The 22,218-nt window shown below is 40.9% G+C and overlaps 1 protein-coding gene across 1 annotated transcript in view; it reads right to left on the bottom strand.

Annotated features, from left to right (window-relative positions):
- The window catches only part of RAB40B (RAB40B, member RAS oncogene family), a 29,200-nt gene extending 6,982 nt beyond the window's left edge, over positions 1-22,218 (bottom strand). The window contains exons 1-4 of the mRNA XM_030506218.1: positions 21,211-22,218; positions 19,462-19,693; positions 19,239-19,357; positions 17,049-17,310 (exon numbers count right to left, since the gene is read on the bottom strand). Of these exons, the coding sequence (XP_030362078.1) occupies positions 17,049-17,190 (142 nt within the window). The 5' untranslated portion in view covers positions 17,191-17,310; positions 19,239-19,357; positions 19,462-19,693; positions 21,211-22,218. The remainder of the gene's footprint in view (positions 1-17,048; positions 17,311-19,238; positions 19,358-19,461; positions 19,694-21,210) is intronic.

Here is a 22,218-nt window from a genome sequence, read left to right on the forward strand (position 1 = left end):
GTGCTACTGCTGCTATTTCCCATCGGGTGAAATACCTCCACTAGTTTATCTAGAGTTCATGAAGAGGCACAGAGCATGTTTAGCAAACACTGACACATCCCACACAGCGAATGGACATCCATCATCCTGTTAAAAGACATACCAAGCATAGAAAATTAGCATTGCATAGCTAGAGGATACACAGCTGAATAAACCTGCTACTGTGCTTTGCACCACAGACCATAAACTACTGCAAGTTTAGCTACACACATAATGCAAAATACTCCTTTTTCTATGATATGCACAAGATAAATCTGACAAATACATTATTACAGCTGCTGCTTATGAAAGCATCTCATGGGTTTCCCAAAAGAATTTTGAAAAGATGGATTCAGAAAGTTCCTTGTTCTTCAGCTGCCATGCAGATAGAAGCAGTTGATAAAATAACCTGAACACCTCTGCAATTAGCATTTGCCACGATTAAGAATCAAAACAAAAAGCCTTTTGCCATGAATCATCAGGAACAGCATGAAACCGTAACAATGAGACCAACAGATGTGAATTGTGCTGTTGTAGAAATCAAACGTCCTTCCAGAACATTATTCACTCATTTAGTAAGACAGAATAGCTTTGTTTGGATATGCAGCTAAAATGTACCTCTATACAAGAAAGGGAAGAAAAAGGCTGCTAAATACATAAAAATTCAACTTTTAAGTAAACCAGAAAAGCCTCCCAGTGCTTAATACTTTCACATGGATGTTTTTAAGTAACAATTATTTACCTAAAGCCACAAATTGAAATGAAAGAACCTGAAGCAAGTCACTATCCTTGCTGAAGGGTTTGGATTGCTTGAATCTAATTGATTTGTAATAGATTTTGGCCTTCTCAAACACAAAACTAACAGGTAGAAAACAGAAAGAAGTATTATTGAACCCAGGAATGGAGCAAGATTCCCAAAAAAGTGTTCAGCTGTTTGGTAACAACTGCAGTAAATAGGATGCCATCCTCTCTGCATCGATGCTGTGCAGCCATTACCACGCTATCCCTTACGCCTCACTGACCACGCTGCAGTCATGGTACACTGGTTATTTTAAGGCTTCCTATGAATTTCTGTTTCTCTTATAGCAGTGTATCAAAGTGTCTGGGTTTTCTGATGGGTCTCTCCAGGGCAGAATCCTTCAGTCATTTAAGTTGCTCATTTTGTGTTCATTAAAGGCAACATTATTTACACCAAAAATCTTTTCAGTTTAATAATTGAGATTCAGTGATCTACAGTGTGACTAACAGACAGGCATTTAGCTTTACAGAAGTGCAAACACACTGACTCACTTAAACCAAATCTGAAGCACTGGACTGCAGACCAAACACTGGTCATACCTTGGTAATATAGCATAGAATAAAATCTTCCTATTTTTTCACAGGAATTGGATGCTAGCCCAATATTTTAATGATTTGGAGCTTGTTCTGCATTTGTTTTGGATTTGTATTTCAACTTCAATAAGTTATAGCAGAGGGGAGAAAGAAAAACAGGGGGGAAATAACCAAGAATGTTAAAACTAGATTCTTTGGTGCTGTTTTACCATCTCAGCACTGAAAGATTTTACTCAGTGGCAAATTTGTCTTAGGAATGCTCCAAAACCCAACCCTTTTTATACCTGAGAAAGCACAGAATACACGACTCTTCATCTTTGAACCTGGTGCTCTGTTACGTTTTAGCTCATAAATACCACAAGAACTGGTTTCATTGTTTTTATTTATTCTTCTTGGTGTGTCCTTTCTTTACATTTTAAAGCATGTTGTTCCTTGTAGGTAATTGATGTCAGATTAGCAGCTTTTGGATTTAATTAAAACAGAATCTAACTACTTCAAAATAAACAATAATAATAATAGTAATACATTGCAGCTCCCTACCTCCATAGCCCGACTGCTTTCTAGACATTTCAAGGTTAAAGCCTTCTCCAGCAATCAGCCACTCCACCAGTTTGCCCATATTAACAATTCAGTAATAGTTTTCTCAGACACATGCTTAATGTCTCCTTCCCGCTGTCTGTTTCTATGCCAATAGTTAAGTGTCTACAAATAAATATATATATATTCAGTGGGATTCTGGGCCTTAATTTAACAAAGTCCACTGAAAACATCCTTCAGGTTCAAAGGCTGTTGACTGCACTTTGAAAAAGCAGTTTTCAGTTTCAGAGGGTGCTTAAAACCATTTTCTCATATGCATGATGAGAACTCAAGGGTCTCATCACTTCCCACTTTAAGCTTTTTCAGTTATCTAGCTTTTCATATAGACATTAAAATCAGGGTTTAGAACGGTTTGTAAATGTTTCAAGAATATTTGACAAGTGACACAACTTTCAGCTCCATTCATTCATTGTTCACAGCAAACCAACCCAAGGCATGCTTTTGATTCAAAATTCAATGAAGCTTCAAAAACTAAGCCCTGTGTTTTCAACATCATGCTGCAAAGATGCAACCTCTTGGCAATAAAACTGGACTATACCTTTTGATACGTAAGCACAAAGGTCAGGTTATGTGACAGTCATATTTGCTTTCTGCTTGCTGTTTCAGAATAATCATTACTTCCCAAATTGCAGTCTTTTCCATCACACTCAATTACTGCAATAAAAGCCATCTGCTTCTAAAGCACAGACTATTCAGATTGAAATAGAGACACTAAAATTTTAGATCTAGACTGTATTCTTCACCTCATTTATCAAGCCATAAACCACAATTACAAAGTCTCACAGATAATTCACTTAGTTGAATGCTGTGACAATTTTCCCATTTTAAGCTATTTGTATCAGGAAGTCCAGCTTTATAAGAAGCTTCAGTTCTGGTCATAGACACATGCCAGTATCACAGTCTATCTTTCAGTACAGCCCTTTTCCTTTAAATGGTCAAAGGAATTAAGTTTACAAGAAATCTATCCTCAAAAACCAGAAGTGTTCTTTAACAATTACGCAGAAGCTTTTCAGAGGTGCAGAACTTTTAGGGCACCAGGTTAAAACCTGAAGATCTTGGAGCACTTCTAGTTGGCTCTAGTCCAACCTATTGTCCTTTGAACCAAAGCAAGTGGTATGAGATTAAAAAGTTTGACACAACTATATGGCATACCTCTAACACTAATCTGAAAACAAGATTAACAACTGAACCTCCAAACCTATATAAGCCCCCCCCCAAATTAATTAGTCAGGCTGCTGATTTACAGAACAGTAACTGTGTAAGTTGCTGTTCATGCTCTTACTATGGGCATTAGTAAGTAAATAAGCCAGTACTTTGCATATTAAATTCGCACCCTCCCCCAAAAGAGCATGCAAACAACTTGTGAAGTACATGGAGTTTTAAATCATGCCTTAGCTTGCAGTATTTCTGCTGAGGTGGCTAAATAAAAACTAAACCTTCAAGGCAGACGACTGTTTGGAAAGAAGAGAAAGCTATCTGACACCAGCTAATAATCAACTTTTAACCAGAACCAGTGAACCATCCGTTTCCATTCACATTAAGAGGAAAGGAAACAAAGATCCTGAGATCATATTCATTCTCCTCTGTCTTAACATTTACTTGTCAACAATAAAATAGCCTCTTTACAATGTAAGGCTTTAGAAATCTATTTTACAAGAAAGAAAGAGAACTGCTCCCACCCCCCAGGTCAGGAAGAAGCAGGAACACTTGAGTTCATCATTTCCTTTCTTCCTCTCCAGAAGAAAAGGTTATCGGAGGCATACGGTAAGCTTGTCAACTCCAGTGTTTACTACAAGTTGCAGCTAACATCCTCAGATGAAAGCTGCTATATATAAACATGTTATTGTTTATAAATAGTAGCACTGCAGGAAAAGGGAATGTTAGCATTACTCACACACACACACACAGGAGTTCTTCCTTTATTTCAGTATATTTTAATCAATAAATTTGAAATAAACTGAGAGTAGGTTAATGTGCAAGTCCCGGCAATCTTGTAAGTGAGGTGGGTTCTTTTTCCTCAACCCTTTCTTCCACAGATGGGAAATAATTAAGTGAAACAGTGAGCCCGGGGTGCTCAGTGACTACAGAACGCCGCTGGTGCCTCACAGATCTAGAAGCTCCTGCATCCAGATCCAGGTGCTCACACACAACGCTGCAACTCATGCTTCTGAGTAGAAAATTCACAATAAAAGACAAGATCCCCCAGACTCCTCACAGCTCTGGAGATGGATTCAGGTAGGATTGTTGTTGGCAGGTAGCAATTATTAGCAAAGAGGTTTTTATAGTTATTTAAAGCCAATAACATCAGATTATGATTTAAGAGTGAACGCAGATCACTCAGTTCCCTGCACTGGGAAGGGAACATACTCTTGGCAGAAGACAACAAACATCAGCTTTACGATTTCCCTGCTTGTCTCTCCAAATTCTTTGCACCAGAACTCAACATAAAAAATGTAACATCAGAGTTCCCAGTTTATAGTCACTGCTATAAAACAGCAACAGTATTTTAAACCAGCTCTTTTCTACTTAAGATTTGCATTTTCTAAAAAGAATTGCCCTCAACTTTTAGGCCACTTAATATCAAAGTAAAGGTAACCATAACCTAGAACCAGTGAATTTGATTTAGAAATTAACCTCTATTATAAGAGCAGGGGTTAAAAAAAATATATTATTCTCTGATACCATCTTCTCACTGCTGCTGTTCATCAGTTCCTATAGATAACAGCTGGACTGCAAGAAGAGTTCCTTTGCATACATCAGGCATGTTTTTAACGAGCATCCCATCTTCTTAAAAACCCTCTGTTAGATTATTTTCAGTGCTGTCAGCCCTCAAGGGCAGCCTCTCATTCACAATCCCACTTCTGCACTCCTTGCAATTAAATAAAGCTTCCAGCATGATTCTTTGTTTCATCTTCTTTGATATATACATATATCCCAACCTACAGCTAGGATGTGGTGCTCTGGGTATCCATGTATAAGGGGAAGCTTGGCCAGCTTAAGACAACTGACCCCCAAAACGTGGAATAAGTTTTATATAGCAGTTGATTGTCCAAAATTTTCAATGCTTGTGGCTCTATTATATGAGTCTATCTTTGTGGTATAATAATTCTTTCTCAAATGAAGGGTCAAATCATCCTGGTGCATGAGGAAGAGGCCAGAAGGCAGGTTATGTATCTTAAAATCCTACACACTGAGTAAAAATGAGGCAGAGCCTCATAGAACTTGCACTTAACTTATATCTTAAACAATAGGCTTGAGATATGGCCAGGATCTGGGAGAAGAGCGTCAAACCTACCATAAACAGATTAAAAACAGATGCAGTATTTCACATTTTACAACATTTTCCAAAAGAGAACAGTGACCTTTTATGTCTTGACACTTCATTAGCAGAAAACCTGTTCAAAAATACTTGGCATGAGAAGAATCACCAGAACATCCAGCCACTGATACTCTGAGCTATCGGCCTAAAGGCTCACTGAGAACAGTTGCAAACCTCTCCAAAACTTCCCTGGGCTTTCAGTCAAGTCTCAAACAAATGATTCTAAAGAATTAAACCACCACTTTCAGTCAAGCATATAGATATCTCATAACAATTAGAAAAATCACAATTGTTTCATAAGCATATTTCTGTATATTATGAAATTATAAGAAATCCTTATGATAAATGGCAAGATATAACCAAGGCTTACAAAAAACAGTCCAAAAAGCCTACTTCGGGATGCCCTCAATACTCCCAGAAGTCCTGGCAGTATTTGTCACCAGTCATTTTGCTTTAAAGATGCCAGAGAGCAAAATTCATACCATTATTAAAAAATTACTATGGCTTAAAAGCTAACATCCAGTCATCATTCCCAAAGCACAGATACTTGAAGAGCTTTCAAACTACCCTCCAAACCAAGCAATGGAAGACCAACTGCACTTCTTAAATTTGGAATTCCAAGTGAAACACATACTGCAGTAAAATGGGCTTTCTACATAACGTTTACCATTAACTCAAGTAATTCCCAAGCCATGAGATATCTTCAGGACATATACTTCTGTAAGAAAAATTAAGGAAATGGTCTGACTTGGATCATGCTTCCAACTTCTCCCCAGCTATTCCAGCAGAAGAGCTGCCACAGTTATAACCTTATAATTCCAGGACCAAAAAAATCCACACAAAATGCTAGCAAACAATGTTTGTTAAAGGAGAAAGACAGACTATATACTACTGACACAAAGCTCCTGTTCTATTCAGCATTTAGTTGGCTTCAGTTTTCCAAGAAATTAAAACGAACTGATTTCAGGTGAATAGGATCAAAGGAAATTTCAGGTTGGAGCAGTCTCAGAGGTCATCTAGATCAAGCTGATCAACCTCCTGCTCCAAACAGGATCAGATAGGAGGCCTGGGGACAGCACAACCTCCCTGGGTAACCTGTTCCACAGCTTGACTGGATGGGAAAGAAGTGTTTCCTCTTACCCATTCCAAACCTCTCTCGGTTCAACTTAAATCTGTTGTCTTCTACCTTCCCACCATGTACAGGAACCTCACTGTTCCTCTTGATGACCTCCTCATGGGTACCAGGAAGCTGCTCTTAGGTTACTCACCCAAAGGTCTCTCTTCTCCAGAGAGGTGACTCATTAGTTTGTGGCCAAGCTTCATTTAAGTTGTTAGAACTCCACACTTTCCTTCACTTAAAAACTAGGTAAGTACTTTTTGTGTAGTCTTCTGCATTGAACTGTCTTGCAGATGTTGAGGACAAATTCAGTGTGGATTGATAAGTGAGTCTGCCCATAACACCATCGTTCTCAAACACTACCGGATTAAACTCCTGTTTGCAGACAAACCCCAGAATTTATATGGAAGAAATATTACACCAGATGTATTCTTGGACTCTATAATCTTCTTGCTCCAAGACTAACATCATTCTAAAAGGAATTTTGTTTCTTGTCTGAACCAAAAGAGAAAATTTTAAACTTCACAGGTTATGAACTTGTTTAAAATTCCATCTATCATGCTTCTATTTGATAAAGTCTGTGTTCAAGTTAAACCCCAGTCCACTAATTCTGAAGTGGCTTGAAAAGTCAAGGTTATGCTTTACACAATTTCACCTGGCGTATTTGCTGAAGCAAACAGACAGAAAGATTAGAAGCACAGAGTCCTGACTGACTGAGATCGTGCACTGTGTACAGGGATTGCTAAAAGAGTTAGAAAAGAGATGTATGTATCCAGATATCGTGTTAAAAATCTTGCACCACGAGACTGTCTGTACACTGAGTCAATGATTCCGTTGAATGCATCAGCTACGTGAGCTTCTTTTCCTCAGTCTGGTCTTCAGAGAGTATTAGAAAGGCTGCCAGACCTGCTGGGTCTCTTCTGGGTTTTCCAGCTGGCAGGTTCATATTTCATGCACTTAAATATCCCATTTTAAGGCATTGCATAAAGTCAGCTTGCAAACAAAGTATAAGGGCACAGGAGATGTATTAACACATCGTGGTCCTGAAAAATTTGAATGAATTAATTATTTTGATTTGAAACCTCTGGACTAAAATACCCTAACCCCCTTTTTCTTTCTTTTATTTAAACTGTTTGTTTGGTTAAGGAGTTTCTGTTTCATCCAAACATGTGTAATGGCTCATTCCCCATGAAAATGGCAAATTAAACATTCAATCCTCAAATACACTTAGGGCTGCTCCTTCAATATATTCTTTCAGAGTACATAAGCATTCTTTGCAATTTCAGCTTTTCTGATGTAGGATTACAAGGAACCATGTAGTGGTAAGGTCAGGATAGGGCTGTCTGCATGAAGTTGTGGCCCAAACGAAAAATGAAAGCAACAGCAGGAGCCTAACAGTGAGTTACTAACTGCAGGATGTGCTCAACATACCTGATCTAAATCCAGGGGGAAATCAAGAGGTACAATATGAATCAGAAGCCTGGAACACACCACACAGTAAACAAATTATAGTTATTAAATGCAAGTGATTGGACTGCATTTGGAAGTGTGAAAGCTCAGCTGCAATTCGTCTGGTACAAATGTGTCACTCATGGTCCACAGCTTACTTCTAAATGGTGTCACATATTCAGACTCCTCTACATTTTCATCTGCACACACATAGGACTTTAGCCATATATTAACTGGAACTTTTTAATGAATAGGGTATCTTCTTTTGATCCAAGACTGACAGTATTTTCACAAAACATTTCTCCAGAGTGTTGTGTACTAAAGCACACTTCAAAGATAGGCACTATTCTAACAAACACAATTAAACCAGGCATTTATGGCATTGGGAGTTTATGTTCTATGAACATGAAACTGGGATCCAAAAATAACTTATTGGGGGAAACTCTAAATAGTTTGATTTTTCATCAGTCAACATCTTATTTTAAAGCTGCATCTTTTGGGGGGCTCATGTATGTCTACACTAATCGATATTGAGTGTTTCTACGGAAGTCCTGGAATCCCACTTACTCCAGCATAAGAGAAAAGCACAGCAAAATGGTTTCTTTGTATAAATTAAGAAGTTGCAACTATAATTCTTAATTAAAAAAGAGCTCACAGATTACCCATTTTCATAAGTGAAGTAGCTGCAAAAAACTCTAAGTCTCCAAATACTGGCTTAGGAAGGTTGGCAGGCACGAGGGAAGCGGATCTCAGAAAGCAGACAGGTTTGCATGTTCTTCCTAAATAGCATCTCTCTTACCATTTTTAAGAGAGTGCTAGGCTAAATGAGCTCAAGATGACACTTCTCATGTTCTTAACTTAGAAGTCAGTTACTTTTTAAAACACATGCAAATCTCTATTCCAGAAATTCTCATCGCAGTTACTCCACCTCTGCATATCAAACTACCAGTTTCTACTTGAAATCCAACATTGCACAAGTAAGTTTCTTGTCCATGGTAACTCTGGAGTAACAGCCGTGGCTTTTCTAGCTTCCTTGTACCCACCAGCTATTGCTTCATCATTTCCATCTTCTGACACCACTTGCTGATTTCACACAGTGCTGACAGATCAGCACCCTTCAGTGGCAAATCCCACGCCACAAATTAAAATAGCAAAGCTGTTTTATTGAGCTTCAGCTTTGTATAAGACTACATCTCATGAACAATAAATAGCTCTTCCTGCTTCTGACAACAAACATGATTCCAGAATAGTTCACCCTCACTGTTTATATGCCTACAAAACCATAAAAAAGTCAATGACTTGACAAGAAATGTGTATAAGGGTGTCTTCGCTGCTCAGTCCTACCTGTCCTTCCCCCAGTTGGAGGAGAATTACTTTGCTGTCCTAGAGAAGATTCTCACCCTGCCTTGAGCACAGTTCAGAGGTCCAACTCGTCTGAACACTATATGAACCAGAATATATTCCACTTCCGTAGAGATTTATATTCTTTAGGGTTCAAAAACCCCAGGCCTCCTGTAAGGAATCATCGATCAGATCCAGTAGGTCTCAGCTGAACACAGCATGTACCAATATCTTACCAATACTCAGAGAGAGTAACATATCAAACATGAATGTAATTATACCAAAAGCAGGTATGCACTACATTAAAGCCTTAATGAACAACAGTTCGACACACTTTGTCACATAGCACAGCTCATTATTGATGTAACTTTCTCTTTTCCACTTATCCCACTCAGCTGAAAGAGGATTACAACAAACTGCTGTAAAGGTGTGAGCAAGGTTAATTTCTGGACCTTTAAACCCCCTCCATTCCTGGGCAGAAATGATATTCTAACTTCATGGTAAATAGCTTTCTCACTTTCCATAGATTGGAGTGACAATTTAGATACATAAACAGCTGTTGTGAACACCAGTATTTTTACGGACTTTGCCCTGAATAGGTACTAAATTACAGTCAATACCGTCAGATGATTTTATCTTACCTTTCTGAAAGCATGGACATTAAGTATATATACATAAGTATATGTTGATAAAATAGTGTTTGATCTGTAACAGCTTCACTCACTTATGAACTTGCAGCTCTAATTCGAGTATTCGACTACTTACCTTGCCCAGTTCATACTTCCATATTATGACACATCAAGACATAAAAGAAAGAAACAATGATTTGCACAGATGTGTTCCACAATATCAACAGATTTAGATGGGGATAAAAAGGAACAGCAACTTCAAGGCAAACATGTTTGGTGTATTACATTTGAGATGTTCCTTAAATAAAACCAGCATGACAAACGCTAGCCCATGTCGAGTATTATGTGTAAATATCGCATTAGTTTCCTATTTTCAGTCTCATATTAAACAAAACCCAGAAGAGCTGAATAAAATGGGGTACTAATACAATTTTTAAAGTTAGATTATTTATATTCTTAATCCTATTTTCCATTCTTGTTTAGCTCCCAGAACAAAAACAAACTTACAGCAATATGTAAATGTAATTTAAGCATCATATTGGATAAAATGTAATCCTGGCACAGGCAAGCACGATTTTGGTTAGGCCAAAGCAGCTTAAAAGGACTCAATTATCTTTAAGTCTGACCACTTTTCCAAACAGCCTGCACTCTGTCTTTCATGTTGCACACCTGTCTGGGAGCCTCAGGAGCATTTTGGTTTTAGAGCCACTTTCCCACTCTCTCATATCTATTAAAAAAAAGGGGAAGGGGAGGAAGACACCAGTAGCCCAAGAGAAACTGAGACATGAGACACATAATGCTACTGAATGAATGCACATGATGGAGACGAAGAAGGAAGCTATTGCTGTGGTCTTTTTTGCCACAACCACCTAAAGCATTACTTGTAGCAACAGCAGATACTAACTTCTAACAAGTGTGTGCAGGTTGGTTGTCGGCAGGAATCTGAAAAACAGTTGCATGATGTTCAGCTTGCAAGGCTGCTTCGTTCTGAAACTGTTCAATAACATGCTTGACCCAAATGCAGATGTTTTCTTTGCTTGGCCTTTTGTTGTGGAACAGGCCTTGCTAAGAAATATAAAGACCAGTTATTGGAAAAGAACAAGGAACACAAAAACCTGGTTTGAATACATGCATGTCCACACAGCTTTGATTTTTTTCCCTCCAACATGGTTTGGTGAGGAGAGAGGTAGGAAGAGAAATAATTTAAGGCTATTGGATTAAATGGGTTTCAAAACCTCGCTGTATGATGACCCAGCTTCTGACCTTCATGAAATAGTAATTCAGTAACACTTTTTGTCCATGAGATGGATGACACTTGAGGTGCAATATTACAACAAAGAAATATTATTAATATACAAAACCAAAGAAAAAGGGCCAAGTAGAAGAAAATGTGCAATAAAGTAATTTATGAAAGGTTTGAAAAACACATAAAGGACCATACACTGCCAAGCAGGCCTGGGACTTCTGCTGCCCCAGTAGATCACACAAGGTGAACGAATATTCATTGTTTTGACAGATGTGCAAGATCAGCTAACAAATACAAACCCCAACACTGACTGATGGACCTGCCCATCACAGGAAATGCTACCATACCCTTTACCATGGTGGTTATGAAGAATATGGAAAACCAGGTAAAAAAGGGGTCACTCAGGTATGCTGCCATGTATCAGGGAAGAAAACATGATCTGGTCTCGTGAGGGAGGCAGTCCTTAGCATGACAAAGTTCCAAACGAGGAACTTAGCATGACAAGACTCCAGACTCGAGATTTGAGGGTATCTGTCATAAGTAAGGCAAAAATAAAGGGAATCAGGTAAAACCAGGATCCACATTTTCTGCTAACATACACCTCTCATAACTGACTGCCTATTAAGAATTGCTCCTCCACACTGTTATCATCTGGAAGAGACAAAATACAGTTCTAGGTGGTAGAAAAGGGGGAAATGATTTCCATTTTTCTCTTTTAAACACAGTGAAAAGGGAAGAGCAAGTACAGGGGAGCAATTTCTGTTTATTGAACTTTCTTCACGTGCAATATATAATACAATTTAAAACGAATGTGGTCTTTCAGCAGTAAGCACAGCTCTTGTAAGACAACACATTAAAGGGGCAGTCATAACTAATGTATTTAGAGTAGGATCTATTACTGCTTTACAGACTCATCCCAAAATAGTTTAGATGCTCTATTTGAAGCAACTATTTCTTTCCATCCATGCACAGAAGCCTACAGTAATAAGGTAAGACTCTAGGTGTCTTCTAGGCAGTTAAACTTGGTGTAGGAAATCAAACCTCACCTGCTTTTCCCTGTACAAGAATGCAGTTTAAATCCCTTAAACTAAGTCAATGGGTGTACAACAGGATTCAGGGAGGGAAAAAAATTCCTGCCTATTCACACTTTAGGAAAAGGTACTTCATGAGAGCTAAGAGTGACCAATTTTTGTTCTCCTTGTGCTGTGAGATAAAGTCAAGTCTATTTATAGGCAAGCATAATTAATCTCTAAAGGTGTTTATTTACCCTTAGACAGTGGTGCTCAGCAACTTTAAATAACTCTTCCGCTGGAGAAATCCTAAGGAAATGGACTGAAGATTGTCCCTAAAAGCTGGTGCTGTCTGCAAAGAAATATAGAAATTTCATGATGTTGCCATAGTTTCTATTGCAATCGTGTTGTGCTTAGGAAAATGTAATCACTGACTTCAAAATAAGTCAGTGATAAGCAACCCATCCTATTCATTATTATAGTGGTGGGAAAACAAAACAGTTTTATTTCCTCTTCCTTTCAGTCAAGTAACATTTTCAAAACCACAGTTTCATGAAAACAGAACAGAGACTTTACATCAATCTTTGTGGTAGGACTTCTACCCCTATTAGTTCTGTATTTGGTCTTGTTGGGGGTGAGAGGAGGAAACCTCAGTCATCTCACAAATCTAGGTCCTTTAATTTCTCATGGTAACAATATTTTCTTTTGTTTCCTTATATAGCTAGGGCCCATTCCCTTCTATTCACACCAGCTTTACACCAAAGAATGGCTTTAATCTGTGTAGTAAGTTATCAGGAAGAGCCACTCTTAAGTTCATCTGCTGGGATGCAACCAGCTTACAACTATCCCCATCTAAATACTCCCCACGTACAAGGATAACCTGGCCCTCCCAAAGCTCTGACTGAGGTTGGGCCATCCAAGCTCCCAGCCTGTGTTCCAACCACTTAGTGATCAAGACAACTACTTATTAACACCCACAACTATTACACACCAGGATCTTTTCAAGCCTTCAGATAAAACAACCGGCACCCCAGTAAAGTTCTCAATCTAAGGACAGACAGCATTCATGGGAAGACAAACAACTGTCATATGAACTCAAGAGGATATGAAAAGGTTGCTAGGTGAGAAAGGATGAGAGACAGTTTGTCACTTTAAACCTGATGTTCCCGCAAGAAAAGGAGTAGGAGTACATAGGTTTGAACAATCCTTCCTTTCAGTCCCGGTGTTAAGCAATCACACTGCAAGCAGATGTTAGCATGAAAGCAAAACCAGAATCCAGCTGAACAAAAATCTGTGAGTGCCAAACATCAAAATATTTGTCTACCTAGTGACAGCACATCTAAGGTTTTATGTTACAGTCTAGAAGCAATGATTGCCTCTGAATTTATGCTGATGAGAAATCAACAATGCTTAAAAGCAAAGTTTCTGCAGCTCTCTATAAAATCATTTTGGTGCAGTTTTTCTTACCAGGTTAGAGACCAAGCATGTCCAATCTATTGTCATTTCAGTTTTGAGCAAGATGTGAGAGAACTTTAAAGGCAGGTTACCCAGACAACTAGCCTACCTGTCCATCTCCAGGATAACTGCTTTCTAAAGTCTCTCTATGAATCATGTTCACCAATGCATCTTCCATGCAATCCTTACTTCATTATGTTAATAAAGCCTCTTTCCCTGGGGGCATTAATTAAAATTCAGAGACCAAGAGATTTTACTCCTTCTTAATAGCAGAATTATGCCAAATGCTTTCAAACAACGGCTTTTGGACCAGTGGCAGCTTGCATGGACTTGACTGATCACATGCTGCTGGCTTTCCTTCCCATCTCCAGGTTTCAGATCATTCTTGTGTACTGACGAAAAACAGTAAGACATAAGGCTGCCATATTTTCCTGGGAATGAGAATGATGGCAGATTCATTTCTGAATAGTTAAGAAAGTGCCCGTGAAAAATTAGTTTGTGGCTTATACAATTCAAGGTGGAGCCCAGAGAGTTTTGATGAGACAGTTACAGAGCTGCACATAAAGCCTTCAGGAATCTGAGGGCTTAAAGCAAAAAAAAGCCACCAAACCCCCTCCAAAAAACAAACCATACAAAAAACATACCCACCCCATTCTAGTCAACTCCAGGTTTTATTTTACCTTTCCTGTTGCAATAAACATCAAATTCTGTTTCGCCTGCATATACAAATTTAAACAACTGCCCAAATTCCCAGGCTTCATCACATGAACTTGTTTGTTCTCATCTTCGTGGCCCTTCAGTGCTCTTCCTCTCTCCTCAATTGCTTGTCTTTTACCACATCAACTCTCTCCTCTCCTCTTCCATTGAAGTCTCAAAGCTACTTCCTTTCACCAAGCTCCACAACAAAGTTTTGTCATTTCAAAGCTTATACATGTGGCACATTTTAACACAATCCATCATACCACTGGACTTTCTCTTTCCAATTCAGAGACCTTGCTGGCATTATGGACATGGTAGATCCCAGTTAACTAGGGACTTGAAAATGGTGAAAATGACAGTGTTTATCAAGCTTTTTAATCAAGTTAAATTAGAAAATGAGTCATAATACCAACAGGATGTTTAGCTCCATCCCTCTCCCTGCATCTCTATTTTCATAGCCCTCAAGCCTGTATGGATTCCTCACAGCTGCATCCTACGCAGCCACACTCAAATGCAGTAGGAAAGGCTGAAAGGATACAGGCAGAGAGGGATATTGGATACAGACCACCAAAGAAACAGGGCAGCTTACATGCAGCGTTCAAAAGTGTTTCAAGTTTGATGCATTCAAGAACATTCTAAATTGAAGAGTGAGAAAATATGTTTATGAACTTTCAGAGTTAAAATCCTTTCTTCAGTGAGCTCAGGCGGTACACTGTGACTGGCTAAACACCAAGCTCTGCACGCACAAAAATTCTGAATTATGACACTAGTTGCATAAAACTAAAAATCAGATGATATTCCTTCCACATTTTACTACCATGCCATCTGTTATATCCACCCTCCCCTTGTAACTCACATCACTCTCTTCAGACACACTCATCTTCTAGGGGCTAAAAACTTCTTTCAGCCTCTGTAAAATGAACTTTGCATAGCAGAGTTTGTGAGGTCCTGAATTCCTACATCTGCTTAACCATGTATAGTTCAGATTGATAAATACCCTGGTGAAGAGACAACAATTCATGAAATAGCACAGAACACCACCCTGTATGTAGACGTTTTGAAGTTAATAGTAGCGAGGAAGAATTTCCAAGCTGCATGTAAAGTATTTGCAAAATAATTCAAAAAGAGTATTTGTATTTCTTGGCTGTCAAGAAATGTATTCACAGAGTTATAGCTTTAGCCACACAACTTAAATATTTTTTTAAGAGCAAAACACAAGCATCACATGGTTTACATGCACGAGTCTGAAGTGAGACTGATGAGCTCAGGAGCTGGTTGAACATTCTCTCTCAGTTACATCAAGATACATTGGAGACTAAAGTGCTCCTTCAGCATAAGAATGTATAAACTGGATGGTGTGTACAGAATAGAGCCAGACTAGGCACGCTCTCCCCAAGCCTTCCGTCCCTTTTCTTCAACCACCTGAACAGCATAAGCAGTAAACACACTGCAACACCCCAAGGAACAATTTAGCAAAACTATTAAGCAAACATCTTAAAATGTACACCAATGCCTTCAAGGTACAGTCTGACTCATAAGCAGTGGTACAGAGAACACTCCTCCCTCCCTCCAGCTCTTCCCTGTGAATCAGTACTAGGAACTCAACATAACAACAGATCCTAAGACAGTGTAAAGCCTTCCAGTGAATTAACTAGTCACAGACTGGCAGTAAATTAAAGCAATGGGTAATTTGACAAGATAATTTGCTTTTTAATATGCCACATGATAGATTTGCATGAGGAGGAAAAAAAAAAGTGAAACCAGAGTATGTTCTATACAAACAAGACTGGGGAGTGAAAAGAGGAGAATAGGAAGGAAGAAAAAGAGAAATTCCCTTTTCCCCAAGCTAGTAGCTTAGTTTTAAACCAGTCTGCAATGTTCTCAACTCCCTGCTCTGCAGACAGAATCTATCTGGCATGGATGAGGCTCTTCAGTTCTGCCCTTTAAAAAGCTTAAGTGAAAGAATATACTACAAACATGAACCTTGATCTTAAAGGGCTACTCCTCTGATATTAACAACATGATAAACATGACAGTGAAAAAAATAAAGGGGGGAACAAAATAAATCTCCTTTTCTGCTCTTTCACTGAGAACAGTTTCATAGCAGATACGTTTGCTATTTAACAAAGATCCTTTACTAAAAAAACATTTATATTAGTATTTCCCTTTACTCACTGATGACAACATAAAAATATCTGCTCAGGAAGATAAATCCTATCACCTTGAGCAATACATTCTGTGTATTAAGATATTTCTCTTAAACTTGAGCTCCAAGTTTTGCAGATGAAATCACCTGCCTGAGATTTTAAACCCTGACATTCCACCTCCTTTCTGACAACTACACACAGCCAAGACAGAACCAGAGAGTGGTTTGGGTTGGAAGGGACCTGAAAGCTCATCCAGTTCCAACCCCCTGCCACGGGCAGGGACACCTTCCACTAGAGCAGGTTGCTCCAAGCCCCTGTGTCCAACCTGGCCTTGAACACTGCCAGGGATGGGGCAGCCACAGCTTCTCTGAGCACCCTGTGCCAGCGCCTCAGCACCCTCATAGTGAAGAATTTCTTCCTGAAATCTCATCTCAATCTCCCCTCTGTCAGTTTAAAGCCATTCCCCCTTGTCCTGTCACTACCTGTGCTTGTCAAAAATCCCTCTCCAAGTACCCAAAGGGGTACTGGAAGGCTCCATCATTCAGCCTGTCTTTGCCTGTGCCGTTTTTCTCCTTTGGTGCTGAGAGCTCAGGGTCCCGAGAGCCACGGTCCGCCCGTGCCTGTGCGGGTACGGAGGGAGCAGCGAGACTACGCTCAGCGCAGCGGGACGTTCCGGGGGCGCAACTTACCTAGGTTGTACCCGTAGGGCGACTCGGTGGCTCCGTCCTGCAGGCTGGCCAGGATCTCTCCCTTGCCCACGTCGCTGTCTCCCACCAGCAGGAATTTCAGCAGGAAATCGTAGGCTCTCGCCGGGCTTCCCGCGTAGCTCATCCTCCCCGCCGCTCCCCCGAGCCTCCGAGCCGGATCAGCTCCCGCGGCCCATCCCGGGGCCCGGCGGGGCCAGGGCACGGCGGCGGGCAGCGGCGCGGGACGGCAGCGGCATACCCGGCTCTGGCGGGAACAGGGACCTGCGAGGCAGCGGCGCGGTCCCGTCACGGCAGCAGCGCCCGCCGCGCCATCCCTCGCCGGGCAACAGCGGTGTCAGCGGCGGGGAACGGCGGCAGCGCGCGTCGCGCTGTGACAGAACGACCCACGGAGCGCCTGCCCCTCTCCGCGCAGAGCGCCCAGCGCGGCCCGGGAACGCGGAGGAGCAGCGGAGGAGCTGTGGGAGCCCCGTCCCCCTCCTCCACCTGCCGCCCGAGCGCGGTGTGTCAACGCGCTGCCGCCGCCGCGGCGCTGTGACAGAACACGGAGCCCCGCCCCGCAGCCCCGCTATTGGGTGATTCGTTCCCCCCCCGCCCCGCCCTCCTCAGCATTCATTGGGTTCCAAAGCTTTAGCTCCACCCCCTCCCGCTTCTACTATCCCCCCCGCCCTCGCCTATTGGTGCACCGAAGAGCACTAACCCCGCCCTCCTCAGCTTCCATTGGAGGAACGCAAACCTCGACCGCCCCCGTCCTCGTGGTCCTGGCGGCACACAGCGGCTCAGTTGCTAGGGCACTCCAGCGCAGCCATTGGTTCCTTCCCCCATCAATAGCGCTCAATTGCACCGCCCCGCTGGAGGGGAGCGGGGAAGCCGCCGGTTCGAGCCCCGGCCCCTCCGATCACACGCTGCGGGTTCGCGGTAACTGCCGCGAATGCATGAAGAGCATCGGCCCCGGACTCGGGTAGGACGGTGGAGCAATGGTGGGGGGAAGCCTGTGCAAAGTAATAGCCGTTTGTGGGCAAGGACCGCCACCCAAACAGGGCACCACACAACCCTCCTGCAGAAGGAACACCTCAGCTGTAGCCGTAAGACCCAGAAGTCCCTCTGCACACCTGAGTCAGGTTTTTAGGATATTCATAGCCAGAAGAGATATGTTCTGTTTTCATCATATCCTCACCGGAGCTGGCTGGATTTGCCCTCTCGCTGTCACATTCAAGCATCACTCTCTGTGCAGAACAGGGATGCAGCTCCGACGGGACGGCAGCAAGCCCGAGCTCTCAGCCGGGGCTCGTAATCCAGCCTGATGGTACAAGCATGTAAACCCAATGCCTACCCTTACCAACAGTGCCAAACACATACTGAAATGCAGCACGTAGGGAGCTGGGGGAAAGGGGTCATATCTGGAGTAAACTCTCACTCTTTATGTGCCATTAAAATAAATTCAGTGGGTTTCTAAACCAAGGTGCAGCACCTCTAACCCCAGGTGTTGGGCCAGTGAGGAAAACTAAGTGACTGAACAAAGATCTACAGGAAAATCTAAGTTCTTAAATCTTACCCTCATGGATATGTGTGCTGCCTAAGCTCTAAATGAGACCCTTTATGACCTTTTGAAAAAAATCTTTTAAGAAAATCTTGTTAACCCTGAGTAATTCCTAAAACTGAAAAGTCAGTAGTGTCAAATTGGTATAAAAACATTCATATAAAGCGGACAGAAACAAACTTCAAAACCAGCGCTGTATGCACAAAGTATCCCTTCACATAACAATTACAACCTCATGAAAGGTCTTTATGTCCTTGCTCTACTAAACCCACCCCACACACACACTTTACCAAAAGACCATCTAATTCAGAAGAAATAAAACCACTACATACATGGGACTTACTCTGCATTATCTACAACAAAACATAAGACCTAAATTGAAAGAGATACATCTATACCTTATATTTCAACTCAAAAGAAAAACAAAGAAGTCCTTGACTAATAAGGTCTGTTTGTATGGGTATGATGTGATGCCAATTTACTGGTCCCTTAAAAAAAACCCCAACCCTCTTCACATGCTTATTTTTATTTCAGGATTGCAAAGGCGGACGTGAACTCAGGAATATTGCTGGATCATTCCTCGGTAATTTTAATCCGTGCAAACAGAGGAGTACAAAGTGTCCCACAGCACTCACCCATGCACATCGGAGTGCCACATTCCCAGTGTCAGACAGGCAACTTTCCCTCTGGCATACTCATGCATCCAATAATGCACCTCGCTATAATCCAGTCATCACTTTATGGAATCAAAGTCCTGTTGGAGATGAGATAATAAATTTGGAGCAATGAACTACAGTTTTACTGTTGAAGGTCTACATACAAACAGAGAGAGAGGTGTTCTTTATCCAGATGTGTCACCTGTCAGAGCTCCTAGTTTGGTTTTGAGTTTTGGACACTCTAAATGCAGTTACAGTAGTCATCTGTACTCTTCCTGTGGAAGCGACTTTTAGATAGCTGGAGTAGAGCCCTGGGCACCAGGAAATGTGAGCTCTAATCCCAGCTCTAACACAGGTTTCCTTTACAAACTTGGCCAGTTTTCTCAGATTCTTTCTGCTGCAGGTTTCCACCCGATCAAGGTCGTTTGCTGCATCTATTACGAAGGAGTGTCACAGGATTTTAACCACAAATTTCAGTGGAGTGCTTTGAGATGCCATAAGAAAAAAAGCTGAAATACAAACTAATTCTATCTTGTGCTACTGAAATTGTGGGTGTTTGCTTTTTCCTAAAGTTCACTAAGGATGAGTGAGAAAACCCCAGCATTTTCACACCAATGAACTCGGCAATTAAAGGTCATCTGCCCTTATTTTTTAATTAAAAAAAATATATAAAGAGTTTTTCAGTTGTTGAAAATTAAGAGCTGATACTTTCCAAATGTCTGTTTTGATGCCATAAATAGCAGAATGCTGGAATGTTTCCACTTTCCTGAGTGTTTCCACTTATCTGACATTTACACGTAATCATGTTTAGAACAAGGCTGTGCCAAGCCCAGGTTTATTTTGAGGTCAGCTCATGGTTATATTTTACACAGGAACTAGTGAGCTAGAATATACCCACAAATCTTTAACCCATCACCTATCTGAATATTAGACAAGAAAATGCATTCACTAAAACACTTCTGAGCCCCAGCCCACCTAGTTAGGGGCAGGTTAAAGGAGAAATAACATGCGTATTGCTCTTTTACTGTGCCATACGGAATTAGGCTAAACTAAAGTCAGAACTGCAAATAATAATAATAACAAATAATAATACTTTTCTAACCAAGGTAAAAAAGACTCTTAAACAGCTATATTTATGGACACCCCACACACATTTTTATCCTCAAAAAGAGCATAATTTCTTATTCATTAGTACCAAAATGATCCAAAACTCCAAACATTGTCCCTGAACTTCTTGCTGATGAGCAAAAATTTGTGAACAACAAAACCCACTGGCAATCTGGCAAAGTCTGTATCAAAACCTGACAAAGATAAAGCCTAACTAGTAACCTCTAGAAAAATGTTCTCACTTGTTGCAGAAACAGAAATCAGAGAACAAATCCTTTGGCTTTGGTCATGCTTTCATACAGATGCTGCCCAAATCATGCCTCTGAAATCACTACAGAAACTGTTGAAAACTAATCCACTAAGGCATTAACTCGGCAAATGAACAAACACACCCATGACTGTGATTCCCACATCTCTACATAATCAGAACAGTGGCCAAAATGTGTTATTTTGATAATGGAATTTCTCATTTCCATTTATCTGCTTATACAGGTGACCCGAGGACTTTATAAAAAACAAAATGAAACAAAAACCCAATGTATTTTTCTCTCTCTTCGGCATATTATGTTGAAGAGAGAGAAAAACAAGCACTAACACCAAATCTCGATGAGTGTCTTGTAAATCATCCCTTTCCGTAATGGAAAGTCCTACATCCTTCCTGATCCACCCTCTTGGCCTAGCCATGGATGTGGGAGAGGAAAAGACGACACAGAGCCCACAGTACATTTCTCATACATTCACACAAATAGCAGCTTGGAGCCTGAAAAGCCCTAATGCGTATCTTCCATTATAGAGATATATATATATAAAAAGCAGCCAATAAAAGGCTACTCATAGCAATTACCTTTTCCCTTCTTGTACATACTGTCAAGCAGTCAACAGAAATTAGCAGCTGCAGTGCTTTTTTATTCAGGATGTGTATATTAACTGATGACTCACCAAATACCTCACAGCCCAGCATGCCAGTTGTCTTCTCCTCCACAGAAAGAAACCCTATTTTAAACAGAGAGTTAACCACTGTGGATCTTACAGGCAAGCCAGCGCGCATCAGAACTAGATAAATATTGCTGGTGAACCCCAAGAGGGCAGAGGAAAGGGGGTGGTTCCAACAGCAGACTGCAAGCTTTTTAAACTATTCCAATAGTTTAAAATCCTCCAAATACTACATGGAGGGAAAGAGTGGAGGCAGGAAGAAAATATTACCTCAAAATCAACCCACACTGCCTTTTGTGGTACACACTGCCTTCACACAGCAGGCAAGACCTGCACTGCATGAACTGCTTCAGCATACGGCTACATTTCTTTGTGCAGTTCCCTGTACGCACATTTGGAGCCTGACTCAAGCGTTTATTTCAAATGGGGAACAGCAATCTATGGCACAGAGGGCAAAGACGGCATGGAGCAGGATTAGGGAGGGCTTGGAGCTGGGACTTGTGCTGGAAAGGGCATCTGTGAAGAAGCAGCTCCCAAATCCTGTCTCTCACTCCAGTGTCTGCAGGAGTTGGAAGCCCCAAAGCTCCAGCAAAAGGATGCTCTGCAATGTCTTTAGGAATACAATGTCTTGTGGGTCCTGCCAAGTTTCTTCTGTAAGACTTAACCTCTAATTTGGAAAGCAAGCTGACACTTCCTTCTTCAGATCACCCTATAATTAACTGTCCACCATGTAATTAATGAGCTTGACATTACAATTTTGGCCAAAAATTGTTACTTCTGTTACATCTTATCTGATCAGCTGTTATCAGAAAGAAGTAAAATCCAATTAAATTCTAGGGAAATAAAGGCAATTGCTCTGTACTCCTACAAATTCACTATGCTATTCTTTAGTGCAGCATGAAAAATTTATTTACTGAGA

The sequence above is a fragment of the Strigops habroptila genome, chromosome 14 (assembly GCF_004027225.2).
Source record: "Strigops habroptila isolate Jane chromosome 14, bStrHab1.2.pri, whole genome shotgun sequence".
Lineage (NCBI taxonomy): Eukaryota > Metazoa > Chordata > Aves > Psittaciformes > Psittacidae > Strigops > Strigops habroptila.